This window comes from Lynx canadensis, chromosome E2, assembly GCF_007474595.2.
Source record: "Lynx canadensis isolate LIC74 chromosome E2, mLynCan4.pri.v2, whole genome shotgun sequence".
Classification (NCBI taxonomy): domain Eukaryota; kingdom Metazoa; phylum Chordata; class Mammalia; order Carnivora; family Felidae; genus Lynx; species Lynx canadensis.
In genome coordinates this window covers 52,831,957-52,848,200 of record NC_044317.1, presented here as the reverse complement: position 1 = coordinate 52,848,200, position 16,244 = coordinate 52,831,957, and the positions used below count along the sequence as shown (strand labels likewise).

The following is a 16,244-nucleotide window of genomic DNA, read 5'->3' as shown; positions in this document are numbered from 1 at the left end:
TTCTCTTAAGGTACCTATGACAAAGGGAAATGTGATAGAGTATTCATTTGTGTACACACTGGAGCATTTAACTTTTCTCTCTACCTAAACCCTCTACAATTCAAAGACCCTCAGTGAGTATCTGTTCACAACAATTAGAATCATTTGCATAAGTTCAGTAAGAATCTGTTCTGCTTGCAACAGGATGCCATTGGAAATACGGTTATTTTACCAAGGCTTTGACCGGAATGTCCTGTTTGAGAGACATGAGTAGACTCAGACATGACCATGCAGCTCTAAGAAACTAAGGTTGACTTTATGAAACAGGGAGCCATAAAGCCCTTTGGAAATGTTGGCCTGAAACCTTGCTCACAGAGTTCCCAGCAGCCTTACCAGTTGCGTAAAACGTCACTTCCTGGCAGGTGTAGGAACCTCAGGATAGCTTGGGGACCTCGTGAAGAGGAATTCACCCAATTCCACAGGTATTGCAGCCATGTCTGATGGCAAGTGCTTGGCTTGGCTTTTGGCCTGTAGAGGCTACTAAAAGTTCAATCTAGAGATTCCCTATAAAAGGTTCCAGCAAAGCAAACTTTAAAAGATCCTTATACTCGATCGCTATTCTTCCTGAGCTTATCTGAATAATTAGGCCAAGTTTATCAAACTAGATGTGTTTTACAAGCGAATTAGGCTGGATTTGGCCATCTCTGGAAATGAGGGTTACTAGGGAGAAAAATTAGGTTTCAATAATAGACCTTAATGGATACTAAATTCTAGCTCTGATATTCTTTAAATGTTTGCCTAAGCTGGACAACTTGAGGCACTTCAGAGATATTGTCACAATAGCACAGGTATGGACAATCTTTTTGCTTCTTATTCTGTGAGGATAATAATAGGACTCAATGGGCATAGGATTATTTGAACAACGGGAAAATGGGAAGGACTCCCCTAGCAATCATACATTAAAAAGACTTTTCTCGCTGTAAACCTATCAGTAGATAAAGACTATAGAGCTTTATGAAATTATTCACCTGAATCTAACGTATCCTTCCTAAACCTGACCCGGTGATTACTAGAAACTCACACCATATAAACCCAGGAGGCCTTGTTTATTTAGAGGATTAAAAGTCTAATACAGCAGGGGATTTAACTCCAAAATAAAAGTGCCCCCAACGAGTCCTATTATATACTCCCACTGCAGTACAGTTAGAGGGGAACTCTTCATGAGCCCCTGTATCTAAATAAAACCCATACCCCCTTTACAGGAAGTCAATGAACAAACCATATGTGCCTTTATCTTCCTGTGAAACTGTGCAAGACCTCAAACCTGTCTTATAATGGTTGAGCCTTTCCTTTCTCATTCTCCTTTCCCCAATTTATACTAACGATTCCTTTGTACAATGGGCACAGCATTAGTGCTGAACCCCAAAGTCAGACAGCTTGCTGGATACGTAGAGTTTTGCCCATGTCAAGCACATCTGGGTTACCATGGTGGGTCTCCCCTTTACAAGGTATTGGTTGGCACTCTCTATGTACTTGGATTTCAAAAATAGCATAGAAAGATACGATGTTTCAAAAGAAGTCTATCACTAATCAAAATGTTCCTTTCTGGTCCAGGAGCGATGTCTTGGAATTTACCAGGACATAACTGGACTTTTTCATATCCTCAACCTGTGACGGTAGTAGCTGATTTTACAAACCCACAAGGTAATACCCACCAACGAGGGCTTAAGTTACAAATCCCCACTTATCAGCATACTGCGGATGGCATATGTCAAATTTCGGATGCATATTTATGGCTCACACTCACCATGGGCTCGCTCAGTCACAAAGGGCAATTTTATGCAGGGAACAAAGAAATGATACATATGATATGTAGTACTTACCTATGGCCCTGGCTTTCTCCAAGATGGATAGATAGATCACTGCACCTTAGAATTTGCCTGGATTCATGGGCGCATTATTAAAACCATCGCTGCCCCAGCTGACCTTCCAGATTTAAAACAAAAGTGGGCAGGACCTGTTTCCGCTGTCATGATCACTTGGCATCCATTTTTGTCCCACGTGTAGGGTTAAAAAATGTCATTTGGCATGTGAAAGCCCTCGATAACTAGACCGTAGGGGCATTCAATAACTCACAAAACAGCATCTGCTTACTCAACACTGAAGTCGCGCAGACGCGCAGCACAGCTCTGTAAAATAGAAGGGCATTAGATGTTTTCGCTGCTGCACAAGGTGGAAGTTGTGCTCTCATAAAAACAATGCTGTGTATTGTTCCAGATTACCACAAATGTATTTCTGGGTTTCTACCTAACATGAGTACTCAAATGGGTGCTTTAAACAATCCCTTTCTTGGGGCGCCTGGGTGGCTCAGTCAGTTGACTGTCCGACTTCGGCTTGGGTCATGATCTCATGGTTTGTGGGCTTGAGCCCCACATCGGGCTCTGTGCTGACAGCTCAGAGCCTGGAGCCTGCTTCGGATTCTAGGTCTCCCTCTCTCGGTGCCCCTCCCCCACTCACACTCTCTTTCTCTCTCTCTTGCTCTAAAAAATAATTAAAACAAACAAACAAAAAAAAACCCCAATGACTCCCTTTCCTTTAGCGATTGGTTAAATTCTTGCACTAGACCATTTTTGGCAACTACCAAAGGACTTTTATTGGAGTTTCTTTCTTGTTATTCAAATTGTCCTGCTGTATCTCATCCTGGTCCCAAGACTCCATCACTGCATTAACTTCAAGCCAACAGACAATCCTTTCTACACGAGGAGGTTCCTGTATGTTGTCCACATAGGATTCAGCTGTCTCCATGTTGGTAACTACGCTCACAGGCCCTCAACTGATCGATATTGACCCATTGTGTAATGGCACCAAGGTCCGCACAGAGAGTCGTGACACCTAGGCGTTTCTTTCCAGGAAGCAACTTGATTCATCGTGCCAGCACGGCCTCAATGGGTTGGTACCCCCAACAAACTGACCCGTGAGTGCGGCGGGGTATGGCCTTTTATACAATTTCTAATTCTTTGCTTTCCATACATGGCAACATACGGACGTACAGTCTGATTGGGCGGTCTATGTTACGGAGTCCTGAGGAAAGTCAGGACTATGTGCCCATAGCCCGGTTGCCCTTCCTTGTCTCCTCCTTCAGGCTCTACCCTCCTACTGCCTGCTTCCTGCCCGGAGCTGTATCATGTGTGATGAGAGGGTCGTGGCGGCACCGGACTCCTTGGATAAAGAATACCTCCTTACCCACACGGCGCCCAAACGTCACAGACAAGAGATGAAAACAATAAGAGAAACCGTGAGGAATTTCAAGGATCTGTCAGATTTAAAGCCTCCATTATATGGGGCTGTTGGTGAGGGGAGCTTAGAGCCTGGGAAAAGGAAGGGTCCGGCAAAAGGAAGGGTCTGGGGGCTAGGATTGCTGCAGGAGGGGGCAGGCGTGGAGAAACGGGAAGCGCTGGAGGCAAAGTCTACCGGGTTCGGAAATGGAGAAGGCTGGGATGCAGAATCCAGGCCTTGCCAGGGCTAGGAATACACTTCCCCTATAGGCCTTACCTTGCCATTTTGGATAAAAACTACAACTCCCAGCAGGCAACGGGCGGGCAATCGCTTTACAGCCCCATCCTTGCCCAGGAGCCACATGGGTATTGTAGTTTGTAACACTAGCTGAGCCAAGGAGACCATAAGGCTTGGAATCTGAGGTTAGAGCTCCCCTCCCCGCATCCCCTGTTCCCCTCCAGATGAGGCCACAATGAAAATGGCAGCGTCGAGTTTTCTGAGGAGTGTGAAACTTATCACAAACCGTGGTTTAAGAGGTAAATGCACACAGATGGGCAGGGGGAGAAGCTCCAGAATCTTTGGCTCTGGAGTCAACCTGCCTAGCTTCAAATCCCCCCACCCCCGGTCATCCCCTAGCTGCGTGGCCTTGGAGGAGGTTTTCCGCCTCTAAAATGGATCCTAACGGTGCCTGGACACCAGCCCTCGCTTAGCTCAGTGGCCGGCATGGTTAAGTGGTCATTCAATTTCATTGTGGCTCCCTGAGAAGTCCCCAACGGGAATTGGCGTGCCCTTCAGACAGAGGAAACTTCCTGTACCTCACTCCTGGGATGGGGAGCGGAGGGCTCGCACTCCCTGTCACCCTGCTTCTTCCCAGATGACACTTTCGTGAAGGAGTTCTCCGCGATGTTGACTCGGGAAAAGGAAACGTTTCGGCTCAATGTCGCTCGGTTTCACGGAGGTGAGGGAAGATGGGCTCCGTCAGGGACCACAGCCCCTTCCTCCACCAGTCCCAGGGTCTCTGCCCCCAGCCCCCTGCTTCTCTACGTCCAGCCCCTCGCCTCTCCCGACCGCGCCCTCCCTTGGACCCAGAGCTCCAGGCACCCGGGTCCTTCCTCCCTCCAACCCAAGAGCCCAACCCCCACCTATTCCCTGGCCCCCTCTCTGGTGTCCTTTACCTTTGAAATCTGATTATCATTTCATTCTTTTCTCCAGGTGAGGATTCTTGTCCCAACAAATGTGGTGAGTCAGATTATGGGAACTGGTTTTCTATCCTTCTTCCTTGCCCCGTGAATACCCAGCCTTTCTCCTCCGGCTTTGGGTCTCGGTGGTTCTTCCTTCCCCACGTCTGAGAGGTTCCTGGTCCCCAGTAGTCCTTCTGCACAGCGGACTTCCTGGACCGCGGGTCCCCTTCTCTGGGCGCTCTTTCCTGAGACTGGTTACACCCCTCTTCAGGGAAGACTGCCTTCTAGCCCCACCCCTTGGGCTGAGCTCTTGTCATTAGGCACCTGACCTTGCCCCAGACCTTGGCCCTGCCCTCTTCGTGTAACCCCTTCTCTCAGGGTGCCGAATTACAACCTTGTTCATGCCCCTTCAGGTGTATTGTTGCGGCTTCTGAGGTGGTGCGATTCTTGCCTGCTGCACACGTACCCTTGTCGAAAGTCCACAGATTGCGGAGGTGAGAGGGCTGGCGCCAGCGGGAGGGGTTGGCGCAGGAGGGGCGGGGCCAGGAGAGAGGGAGTCTTGACAGGGCGGAGACTCAAGCTGGCACCCTAGCAAACATGGGGGGCCCAGACCCAGTGGGAGGGAGTTGAGGTAGGACCGGAAACCATGAGGAAGCACCCCACCGTCACCCCCTGTCCCCAGTGCGCCAAATCAACGTCCACGAAAAGGAAGACTTGATCCTGAACTGTGGGCTCCACTGGCATAAAATTTCTACAGGCGGGTTCCATTACAGCTTTTACAGGGTGGGCCTTTCAACCCCGAGTCCATTAGGTTTGTCTGAGCCCCTGACCCCTGTATCCACAGGCTTGTTCCCACAATCCCTGTGACCCATGATCTACCGGGTTTGACTTCTATTGATCCCCGGGGGACCCCATGCCCTTAGCAGTATACCTGAATTCCCATCACCCCCCACTGAAGTCTCCTGAGGGTCTCACCCCTGTACTACACCAGGCCTGAATTCCCCACACCTCTGTGACCCCTTGATCTTGGGTCTAGATTTCGGGGAGAAATTCTGAGACCTTGGTGTACAAGGGGAACTGGCTCACCCTGACCAAGCCCCTCGTGAGGCCAGAGGACGAAGGTAACTACCGCTGTGAGTTGGGCACCGCGGGAGTGAGCACACTGTAGGTCATCCGTTTTCAAGTCACAGGTCAGTGCTGGGGAGTTGACTGAAGTGTGGGATTCAGGGTTGTGTGTTGGGGGGACAGTCAGCTTCAGGGCATGGCTTCAAGCCACTGGGATGTGGCTTCCTGCCCTGGGGGTGGCCCCCAGCCACCTTGACCAGGCTTTCTGCAGTTAGGGTCTTGATTATCCCCTGGAAGTCCTGGGTGTTGGGGAAGGTTGGCGCGGAGATAGCTTGCCTGGGCCATGACTGGCCTTTGGGACCCAATCAGGTATGCTCTTGGGTCCTCTCCTCTACCAGTGTTGACTCAAAGAATCACTGCGGAGACAACTTCCAAGTCATCAACCTTTGTAACCCAACCATCAACCATTGGAACCCAGTCACCAGCCATTGGAACCGAGGCTGCGGAGGAAATCTGGGATGATCTTTCCCCAACCGTCGTGCCCTCAGAGTGTTCAAACCCAGAGGATATGCAGACGTGCCTTCTGATAGGGGCTGCTTCTCTGGTGCTTTTTCCTGCTGATCATAGGATTTTTCACTGGGTGAGCCAACCACGGAAGAAGGCAGGCCTTGGGGTGAGGGGCGGGGTCCCCACCTTCCTAATGTGGGAGGGGTCTTGTGGGGTTTAGAAAACTGGGAGGGCTCACCCACATGGGCGAAGCTTGGGTCATTGCTAGAAAAGGATCAAATACAGGGAGGGTGGGAGGGGTGTCCCTCAGTCAGGACCTAATCTGTTACCCCACTTTGCACCCTACCGTCCCCCAGCGTACTTTGCTTTCGGTCTGGGATGGTGATCGATCCCATAAAGTCCAGATTCCGCACCGACAAGGCAGCGGCTCCACAGGACCAGCTTCCACAGAGTTGGCTGTCACAGAACCAGCTGTCACATGACCAGCGCTCACACAGTTGGCTTTCAGAAACCCAGGTTCCGAAGGTTTGGAAAGTTCCAAAGGAAAAGGCCACAGTGCCAAGGCGCAAATAAAGATTTATCTGGTTGTCTCTACATCAGGTTCATTTCCTCAGGTCTGATCCTCGGTTTTGGTTTCCCCAGAGGAGAGGTCTGGGCTGGTCTCCTGTCCTAGAAAGAGAGACCGGGAACCGTGTCCCTTTGTCGTGGCAGGGCCTCACTGGCTGAGAGGTAGTTCCAGAATTAAGAAGTGGGGAAGGACCAGTCCTACCGAATTCTCCCCACCCCCACCCAGGTCCGGTCCTCTCCAAGGAGCCCTGTCCCCACATTTACCATGGGTTTCCTCTTGCCTTTTCCTGTCCTGCAGCCAGTGCTGGGAGCTGGGGCAAAGCCTGACAGGAACAGTGGGGTCAGGAAGCCACCAGGGCCAAGGGAGCCAGGGTTCCGGGGTGCTGTTGGGACCTGAGGCAGGGGAAGACCCAGGCATCCGGGGGTCCACACCCAAGAGCCCGTCTCCAGCAGTCTTCCATCCCAGCACCCATGAGCTAGGCTCCCATCCTTCTCCTCCACCCAGACTTGCGAGTTCACCCCAACCCCCAGCACGGCAACCCCACCACTGAGGGCCTAGTCTGGGGGGACCAGATGAACTTTCTAGTCTGAGAGGGGGCTGTCTGCTTTGTCCCTGAACCATAGGCGGAGCCTCCCTTTGTTGCCGTCCAATCAGACTCAGAGTTGGGTTTGTGGGCGGGGCCAAGAAAACTCCCGGGGAGCGTCGTCTCTAGCGAAGTCCGGCGGGGGTGGGGGGGGTGGGGGGGTGGGGCGGGCCAGGTAGTAACGTAGAAGGGGGAGGGTGTGGGAATTCCTTGTAGATCGGGGTGAAAGGTGACCCTGGCTCAGGTCATAAAGCCCTCCACATCACGTGACCAACGTCACCCTCTCCCCAACAACATCCTTATTTTCAGTCTTGGGAGTGGAAGACGGTGGCCTGCTCCTCCCTTCCAAAAGCCCTCAGCCTGGTTTCGGCTGTTCTGCTACAACATTCAAGGTCAAGGTCGGGCAGCGGCTGTCTAGGGTGCCTCGGGACTCCGGACACCTCGGTTTCCTAACGGAGAAGTGGGAGCCCTGCAAATTGGGGCTCTTCGTCTCAGGGATAGGCTTCTTTCCCCTTAGCGATCACCTCCTCCGAGTGGGGTGGGAGGACCCTCCCCGGGGTTCTGTGCGGGCTGAGCCCTCCGGCCTCAATGGGTCCCCAAGCAGCCCTCCCGGTGGCGGCGCTAGCCGGCTGCCTGCTTCGGGCCCGGAGCTGTGTCACTTGTGATCCAAGGGTCGTGGCCGCGCTGGACGCCTTGGAAAAGGAATACCTGTCTACCCACCTCGCCCCCGGGCGTCACAGACAAGTGATGGAAAGGATAAGAGAAACCGTGAGGGATTTCCGGGACCTGCCATATTTAGAGGATACCTTTATGGGGGTTATCGGTGAGGGCAGGGTAGAGCGTGGGAATCCAGGGTGGAGGGAAAGCAGGGGTCTGGTGCTTGGATTGCTGGGGGCGGGGGCGGGACAGGAGGCAAGGGCTGGAGGCAGAGTCTGCTGGGTTCGTGAATGGAGAAGACTGAGATGCCGATTCCAGGCCTTCCCCTGGGCAAAGGAATACGCTATTTCCCTAGTCCTTACCCTGCAATTTTGAAAAAACAAACAAACAAACAAACAAAAAACAAACAAACAAAAAAAAAAGAAAACCAAAAAACAAAAAAACCAAAAAACAACAAACCCACAAAACAAAAAACTACATCTCCCAGAAGTCAACGGGCGTGCAATCCATTTACAGCCCTGACCTTGCCCAGTAGCCTCATGGGTATTGTAGTTTTTGACACTAGCTGAGCCAATGAGACCTTCAGGCTTGGAATCTGAGGTCTAGCTCCTCTCCCCGCATCCTCTGTGTCCCTCCAGACGAGGCCACAATGGAAACGTCAGTCTTAAGTTTTCTGAGGAGTGTGAGACTTATCAGAAACAGTGCTGCAGCAGGTAAATCCACGCAGGGGCCAGGGGATGGGGCTCCAGAAACCTTTAGAGAAATGTTTTTTGGTGAGGACGGGTCTGGTAGTGGCTCTGGAGCCCACCTGCCTGGGTTCAGCTTCCCGCCCAGTCACCCCTTGCCGTGTGGCCTTGAGGGAGGAATTTCCCAGGTTTGTCCCCTCCAAAATGGGTCCTAACGGAGTCTGCATGCAGGCGTCACTTTGCTCAGCGGCGGCATTGTTAAGTGGTCATTCAATTTTCACTGTCCCTCCCTGAGATGGCCCCAACGTGGAATGCCAATCTCTTCACACAGAAGGAACTTCCTCCTGGGGTGGGTGGGGAGGGGAAAGCACTCTGTCACCGTGCTCCTTCCCAGATGACTCTTTCGAGAAGGAGGTCTCCAAGATATTGACTCGGGAAAAGGCAACCTTTCAGAGCTACATCCTTCGGTTCCAACGAGAGGGTGAGGGATGATGGCTTCTGTACGCGACCACAGCCCCTTCCTCCAACAATCCCAGGGTCTCTGCCCCCAGCCCCCTGCGTCTCTGTGTTCACTTCCTCCCGTCTGCTGACCCCTGGGACCCAGAGATCCAGACATCCGGGTTTTTCCGCCCTCCACCCAAGAGCCCAACCCAAAACGTAGTTCTTCGTCCTTTCTCTCAAGTACTTCATCTTTGATCTCATTTTTTTTTTTTTTTCTATCGAGGCAGATTTATGTCCCAACAAATGTGGTGAGTCCGGATTATGGGAGCTGGTCCTCTATTCCTTATCCTCGCTGAGTTAATACCCAGCCTGTCTCCTCCCTTGTTGGTCTCGATGGTTCTTCATTCTCCACGTCAGAGAAGTTCCTGTTCTCCAAGTCCTTCTGCACAGCGGTCTTACTGGGCAGCGGGTCATATTCTACGTGTGCTCTTTACTGAGCCCGGTTCCATCAGTCTTCCCAAGTACTGCCTTCTAGCCCCACCTCCAGGGATTAGGCGCCCGAGTCCTCCCCAGACCTTGGCCCCGCCCTGTCCGTGTAGCCTGGCCTCTGGGGGCCAATACCGCTTCGTTCATGCCCCTTCAGGTACGATGTTGCAGCGTCTGATGTGGTGCAGTAATTGCGTCCAGGACAATTACATTTGTCGAAAGTCCAGAGATTGCGGGGGTGAGAGAGCTGGGGCCAGCTGCAGGGGTTGGCAAGAGAGGGGCGGAGCCAGAGGGCAGCGTGAGTCTAGAGAGGGCGGAGACTGGAGAAAAAGCAGGGCGGAGCCCAAGGGGAGGGAGTTGAGAGAGGGCCAGCAACCTTGAAGAAACACCCGACCTTAATCCCCTGTCCCCAGTTCGCCACATCAACGTCCATGAAAAGGAAGACATGATCCTGGACTGTGAGCTCAACTGGCATAAGTTATCTCAAGGCCTGACCTATTACAGCTTTTACAGGGTGGGCCCTTCAACCCCATCAACCCCAAGTCCATTAGGCTTGGTTGAGCGCCCACCCCGGTATCCACAAGCTTGTTCCCACAATCCCCATGACCCATGACCTACCAGGTTTGACTTCTACGGGTCCCCGGGGACCCCATACCCTTAGCAGTATACCCTGGACTCCCGTCTCCCCCACTGAGAGCCCGTGACGCTCTCACCCCTGTAATTCCCCAAGCCCTGAATTCCCCCAGGCCTCTGTGACCCCTTGAGCTTTGGGCCTAGGTTTGGGGGAGCAATTCTGAGACCTTGTTGTACAAGGGGAAAGGGCCCACCCTGACCAAGCCCCTCGTGAGGCCAGAGGATGCGGGTAACTACCGCTGCGAGTTGGGCATTGAGCGATCCGGCCCAGCCACGGTCATCCATTTTCAAGTCACAGGTCAGAGCTGGGGAGTCCACGGAGGTGTGGGAATCAGGGTCCTGGGTTTGGGGGATGGCAGGCAGCGTGGGGCGTGGTCTTCGGGTTAAAACTTCCCTCCGGGGTGTGGATTCAGGCCACGGGGGTGGGGCTCCCTGTTCTGGGTGTGGCCACCGCTCTCGTTGACCGGCCTTCCAGCAGTGAAGGGCATAATTATCTCCTTGAAGGCCTGGGTCTTGGGGGAGGTTGGCGTGGAGAGAGCATGCCTGGGCCAGGGCGGACCCTTGGGGGCCTGCTCAGGTCGGCTCTTTCCCTCTCCTCTGTCAGTGTTGCCTCAAAGGATCTTTGGGGCGATAACGTCCAAGTCTTCAACCTTTGTAACCCAGCCACCAACCGCTGAAACCCAGTCACCAACCATTAGAACACAGTCCCCAGCCATTGGAACCGAGGCTGGGGAACTCTGGGGCGACCTTTCCCCAACCCTCCGGCCCTCCGAGTGTTCAAACCCCAAGGACGTGCAGACAGGCCTTCTGATAGGGCTGCTGCTCTGGTCCTTTTTGCTGCTACCACTGAAGAGGCAGGACGCGGAGAGAGGGGCGGGGTCTCCACCTTCCTACTGCAGGAGAGGCCCTGTGGGGGGTGGGGCTTGGAAAACTGGGTGGGGCTTACCTAGGTGGGCAAAGCTTAGGCGACTGCTAGAAAATGATCAGATATTAGGAGGCCGGGGACGGTGTCCCTCACTGGGGACCTGATCCTTTACCACGTTTTGTGCCCCACCCTCCCCCAGCATACTCTGCTTTCGGTCTGGGACGGTGATCGATTCCATAAAGTCCAGATACCACACCGAAACGGCAGCTGCTCCGCGGGGCCAGGCTCCATCGAGTCAGCTGTCACAGAGCCACGTTCTCAAAGTACCGAAGGACAAGGACACAGGGCCAAGGCGCAAATAAAGATTTATCTGGTTGCTGAAATGTCAGATTCATTTCCTCGGGTCTGATGCTCAGGTTTGGTTTCCTGAGAGGAGAGCTCTGGGGCTGGTCTCCTGTCCTAGAAGGAGAGACCCGGAAGCGGGGTCCCTTCGTCTGAGATGTGGGCAGGGCCACCTGGCTGAGATGTAATTCCAGCATCGAGGAGTGGGGAAGAGCCAGCCCTACCCAGATCAATTCCCCAGGCCCATCTCTTGACAGGACGCCCCCTCCTCACTCTTCCAGCCGGCTTTCCTCTGGCGTTTTCCTGTCCCCCAGCCAGTGCTGCGAGCCGGGGCAGAGGCAAAGGCTGAACATGAACAGCGGGTTTAGGAACCAACCGGGGAGAACGGAAACAGGACGCCGGGGTGCTGTTGGGACTTGAAGCAGGGTAAGAATCGGGGACCCGGGGATCCTCACGCCTCCTACTTCAGACCCAAGAGCCAGTCCCCAGGCATCTCCCATGAGAGCACCCAGGAATTAGGCTCCCATCCTTCTCCTCCACCCACGCTCATTAGTCTGAGTCACCCCTCTACCCCAAGCCGACCACTCAAGGGCCTCATCAGGAAGGAATAGATGAAAAGTTCTAGCGTGAGAGGGGGCGGTCCGCGTCATCCTGGAACCATAGGCGGAGCCTCCCTTTGTTGCCGTCCAACCAGACTCAGAGTTGGATTTCTGGGCGGGGCCAATGGAGCTTCCTGGGAGTGTCTCTAGGGAAGTCGGGGGCCCAGCGTAGGCAGGTAGAAGGCGGCGGCTGTGGGATTCCATTGTACATTGAGGCGATCCTCGAGCCTGACTCCAGTCATAAAGTTCTCCACGTCACGTGACCAACCTCACCCTGGCTCCAACAACATCCTCAATATGATTCATGGCAAAATAGACTGGAGGGAGGTGGCCGGCTCGTCCCTCTAAATGCCCTCAGCCTGGATTCCGCTATTCAGTGAACCCTACCTGTACTCGAGGGTACAACCTTCAAGCTCAAGGTCGGAGAGCGGCTGTTCAGGGTGCATCGGGACTCCGGACTCCTCGGTTTCCTAACCGAGAAGTGGGAGCCCAACAAATTGGGGGTCTTGTCTCGGGGAAAGGGTTCTTTCCCTTTAGCGATCACTTTCTAGCGATCACTTCCTCCTCCGTGTGGGGTGGGCGGACCCTCCCCATAAAGTCCAGATGGTCCTGGTGGGTTCTGCTGGGGCTGAGCGCTCTGGGGAAATGGGTCCCCAAGTTGCCCTCCTGGTGGCGGCGCTAGCCGGCTGCCTGCTTCCTGCCCGGAGCTGTATCACGTGTGATGAGAGGGTTGGGAAGCAGTTGGACGCCTTGGAAAAAGAATACCTGCGAACCCACCTTGCCCCCGGGCGGCACAGAGAAGTGATGGAAAAGATAAGAGAGACCGTCGACAATTTCAAGGACCTGCCAGATATACAGTCTACCTTAAATGGGGCTGTCGGTGAGGGCACGGCAGAGCGTGGGAACCCTGGGTCCTGGGAAAGGAGGGGTCTAGTGTTAGAATTGCTAGGGGCAGGGGGCGACGGGAGGGAAAGGCTGAAGGCAGAGTCTACTGGGTTCCAGCGTGGAGAAGGATGCAGAATCCAGGCCTTGCCAGGGCTAGGAATTCACTTTCCCTACGCCTTACCTTGCCATTTTTGGATAAAAACTACAACTCCCAGCAGGCAACGGGCGGGCAATCGCTTTACAGCCCCATCCTTGCCCAGGAGCTACATGGGTATTGTAGTTTGTATCACTAGCTGAGCCAAGAGAGCTTAAGGCTTGGAATCTGAGGTTAGAGCTCCCCTCCCCGCATCCCCTGTTCCCCTCCAGATGAGGCCACAATGAAAATGGCAGCGTCGAGTTTTCTGAGGAGTGTGAAACTTATCACAAACCGTGGTTTAAGAGGTAAATGCACACAGATGGGCGGGGGGAGAAGCTCCAGAATCTTTGGCTCTGGAGTCAACCTGCCTAGCTTCAAATACCTGCCCAGTCATCCCCTAGCTGGGTGGCTTTGCGGGAAGGAAGTTTTCCACGTCTAAAATGGATCCTAACGGTGCCTGGACACCAGCCCTCGCTTAGCTCAGTGGCCGGCATGGTTAAGTGGTCATTCAATTTCATTGTGGCTCCCTGAGAAGTCCCCAACGGGAATTGGCATGCCCTTCAGACAGAGGAAAAGAGGAAACTTCCTGTACCTCACTCCTGGGGTGGGGAGCGGAGGGCTCGCACTCCCTGTCACCCTGCTTCTTCCCAGATGACACTTTCGTGAAGGAGTTCTCCGCGATGTTGACTCGGGAAAAGGAAACGTTTCGGCGCAATGTCGCTCGGTTTCACGGAGGTGAGGGAAGATGGGCTCCGTCAGGGACCACAGCCCCTTCCTCCACCAGTCCCAGGGTCTCTGCCCCCAGCCCCCTGCTTCTCTACGTCCAGCCCCTCGCCTCTCCCGACCGCGCCCTCCCTTGGACCCAGAGCTCCAGGCACCCGGGTCCTTCCTCCCTCCAACCCAAGAGCCCAACCCCCACCTATTCCCTGGCCCCCTCTCTGGTGTCCTTAACCTTTGAAATCTGATTATCATTTCATTCTTTTCTCCAGGTGAGGATTCTTGTCCCAACAAATGTGGTGAGTCCAGATTATGGGAACTGGTTTTCTATCCTTCTTCCTTGCCCCGTGAATACCCAGCCTTTCTCCTCCGGCTTTGGGTCTCGGTGGTTCTTCCTTCCCCACGTCTGAGAGGTTCCTGGTCCCCAGTAGTCCTTCTGCACAGCGGACTTCCTGGCCCGCGGGTCCTCTTCTCTGGGCGCTCTTTCCTGAGACTGGTTACAGCCCTCTTCAGGGAGGACTGCCTTCTAGCCCCGCCCCTTGGGCTGAGCTCTAGGGATTAGGGGCCTGACTCCGCCCCCGACCTTGGCCCTGCCCTCTCCGTGGAGCCCCTTTTCTTGGGGCGAATTACAGCCTCGTTCATGCCCCTTCAGGTGTATTGTTGCGGCTTCTGAGGTGGTGCGATTCTTGCCTGCTGCACACGTACCCTTGTCGAAAGTCCACAGATTGTGGAGGTGAGAGGGCTGGCGCCAGCGGGAGGGGTTGGCGCGGGAGGGGCGGGGCCAGGAGAGAGGGAGTCTTGACAGGGCGGAGACTGAACCTGGCCTGTTAGCAAAGAAGGGCTTAGACCCGGTTGGAGGGAGTTGATGGAGAGCCTGGAAGCACGAGGAAGCACCCCACCATTACCCTCGTCCCCAGTGCGCCAAATCAACGTCCATGAAAAGGAAGACCTGGTCCTGGACTGTGAGCTCGACTGGCATAAAATTGCTACAGGCGCGACCGGTTACAGCTTTTACAGGGTGGGCCCTTCAACCCCAAGTCCATTAGGGTTGTGAGCCCCCGACTCCTGTAGCCACAGGCTTGTTCCCACAATCCCTGTGACCCATGACCTACCCGGCTTGCCGTCTACGGATCCCCGGCGACCCCACGCCCTTACCGGTATACCCTGGACCCCCATCTCTCCCCTGAGGTCTCGTGATGCTCTCGCCCCTGTACTTCCCCCAAACCCTGAATTCCCCAGGCCTCTGTGACCCCTTGAGCTTTGGGTCTAGGTTTGGGGGAGCAAAGCTGACAGCTTGTTGTACATGGGGAAATGGCCCACCCTGACCAAGCAACTGGTGAGGCCCGCGGATGCAGGTACCTACCGCTGCGCGTTGGGCACTCCGGGAGTGAGCCTATTCTCGGCCATCCGTTTTGAAGTCACAGGTCAGTGCTGTTGACAGAAGTGTGGGACTCAGTTTCCTTAAAACGAAGTGGGGGATTCAGTTGGATTAAAACTTCCTGTCAGAGTGTGGTTTCAGGCCACGGGGGTGTGGCTTCCTGGCCTGGGTGTGGCCCCATGCCACCTTGACCTGCTTTCTGCAGTTAGGGCTGGGAGTATCTCCTGGAAGGCCTGGGTGTCGGGGACGGTTGACGTGGCGAGAGCTTGCCTGGGTCAGGACGGGCCCTTGGGACCCTCTCAGGTCCGTTCTTTTCCTCTTCTCTATCAGTGTTGCCTCGGAAAATCATCTCGGTGATGGTGACATCTTCCAAGTCTGCAACCATTGTAACCCAGTCATCAACCATCGGAACCCAGTCACCAACCATTAGAACGCAGTCACCAGCCATTAGAACCGAGGCCGAGGAGGAAATCTGGGATGACCTTTCCCCAACCGTCGTGCCCTCAGAGTGTTCAAAGCACGAAAATGTGCAGACCGGCCGTCTGATAGGACTGCTTCTCTGGTGCTTTTTCCTGCTGATCATAGGATTTTTCACTGGGTGAGCCAACCACGGAAGAAGGCAGGCCTTGGGGTGAGGGGCGGGGTCCCCACCTTCCTAATGTGGGAGGGGTCTTGTGGGGTTTAGAAAACTGGGAGGGGCTCACCCACATGGGCGAAGCTTGGGTCATTGCTAGAAAAGGATCAAATACAGGGAGGGTGGGAGGGGTGTCCCTCAGTCAGGACCTAATCTGTTACCCCACTTTGCACCCTACCGTCCCCCAGCGTACTTTGCTTTCGGTCTGGGATGGTGATCGATCCCATAAAGTCCAGATTCCGCACCGACAAGGCAGCGGCTCCACAGGACCAGCTTCCACAGAGTTGGCTGTCACAGAGCCAGCTGTCACATGACCAGCTGTCACAGAGTCCGCTCTCAGAAACCCAGGTTCTAAAAGCTGAGAAACTTCCGAAGGAATAGGCCACAGTACCAAGGCGCAAATAAAGATTTATCTGGTTGTCTCTACATCAGGTTCATTTCCTCAAGTCTGATCCTCGGTTTTGGTTTCCCCAGAGGAGAGGTCTGGGCTGGTCTCCTGTCCTAGAAAGAGAGACCGGGAACCGTGTCCCTTCGTCGTGGCAGGGCCTCACTGGCTGAGAGGTAGTTCCAGAATTAAGAAGTGGGGAAGGACCAGTCCTACCGAATTCTCCCCACCCCCACCCAGG

General features: G+C 54.2%; 2 protein-coding genes, 1 long non-coding RNA gene and 1 pseudogene across 3 annotated transcripts; all 4 read left to right on the top strand.

Annotated features, from left to right (window-relative positions):
• Window positions 1-4,478: 4,478 nt before the first annotated feature.
• Window positions 4,479-5,193, top strand: LOC116737794. Its single transcript, XR_004342979.1, has 3 exons — window positions 4,479-4,494; window positions 4,850-4,930; window positions 5,119-5,193. It is a non-coding gene; the product is annotated as an uncharacterized LOC116737794 (long non-coding RNA).
• A 113-nt stretch (window positions 5,194-5,306) lies between these two features.
• Window positions 5,307-6,586, top strand: LOC115502165 (annotated as a pseudogene).
• Window positions 6,587-7,747: 1,161 nt separating this feature from the next.
• LOC115502164 (izumo sperm-egg fusion protein 1-like) lies at window positions 7,748-11,637 on the top strand. The gene is made up of 10 exons (XM_030297355.1): window positions 7,748-7,982; window positions 8,455-8,529; window positions 8,897-8,983; window positions 9,231-9,251; window positions 9,587-9,667; window positions 9,843-9,943; window positions 10,207-10,360; window positions 10,667-10,697; window positions 10,761-10,971; window positions 11,584-11,637. Exons 1-10 carry the CDS (start codon window positions 7,748-7,750, stop codon window positions 11,635-11,637), a joined length of 1,050 nt encoding a protein of 349 aa, XP_030153215.1.
• Window positions 11,638-12,513: 876 nt separating this feature from the next.
• On the top strand, window positions 12,514-15,999 carry LOC115502875 (izumo sperm-egg fusion protein 1-like). The gene is made up of 9 exons (XM_030298688.1): window positions 12,514-12,748; window positions 13,120-13,194; window positions 13,541-13,624; window positions 13,879-13,905; window positions 14,259-14,339; window positions 14,524-14,624; window positions 14,877-15,030; window positions 15,315-15,582; window positions 15,807-15,999. The coding sequence occupies exons 1-9, from the start codon at window positions 12,514-12,516 to the stop codon at window positions 15,997-15,999; spliced, it is 1,218 nt and encodes a 405-aa protein (XP_030154548.1).
• The last annotated feature ends 245 nt before the right edge of the window (window positions 16,000-16,244 follow it).

Excerpts from the sequence above, each read along its gene's own strand:
- LOC115502164 (XM_030297355.1), top strand. The coding sequence starts at position 7,748 with ATGGGTCCCCAAGCAGCCCTCCCGGTGGCGGCGCTAGCCGGCTGCCTG. Across the intron at positions 9,252-9,586 it reads TTTATGTCCCAACAAATGTG|GTACGATGTTGCAGCGTCTG; the intron begins GTGAGTCCGGAT and ends ATGCCCCTTCAG. Across the intron at positions 10,361-10,666 it reads CATCCATTTTCAAGTCACAG|TGTTGCCTCAAAGGATCTTT; the intron begins GTCAGAGCTGGG and ends CTCCTCTGTCAG.
- LOC115502875 (XM_030298688.1), top strand. The coding sequence starts at position 12,514 with ATGGGTCCCCAAGTTGCCCTCCTGGTGGCGGCGCTAGCCGGCTGCCTG. Across the intron at positions 12,749-13,119 it reads TACCTTAAATGGGGCTGTCG|ATGAGGCCACAATGAAAATG; the intron begins GTGAGGGCACGG and ends GTTCCCCTCCAG. Across the intron at positions 14,340-14,523 it reads AAAGTCCACAGATTGTGGAG|TGCGCCAAATCAACGTCCAT; the intron begins GTGAGAGGGCTG and ends CCTCGTCCCCAG.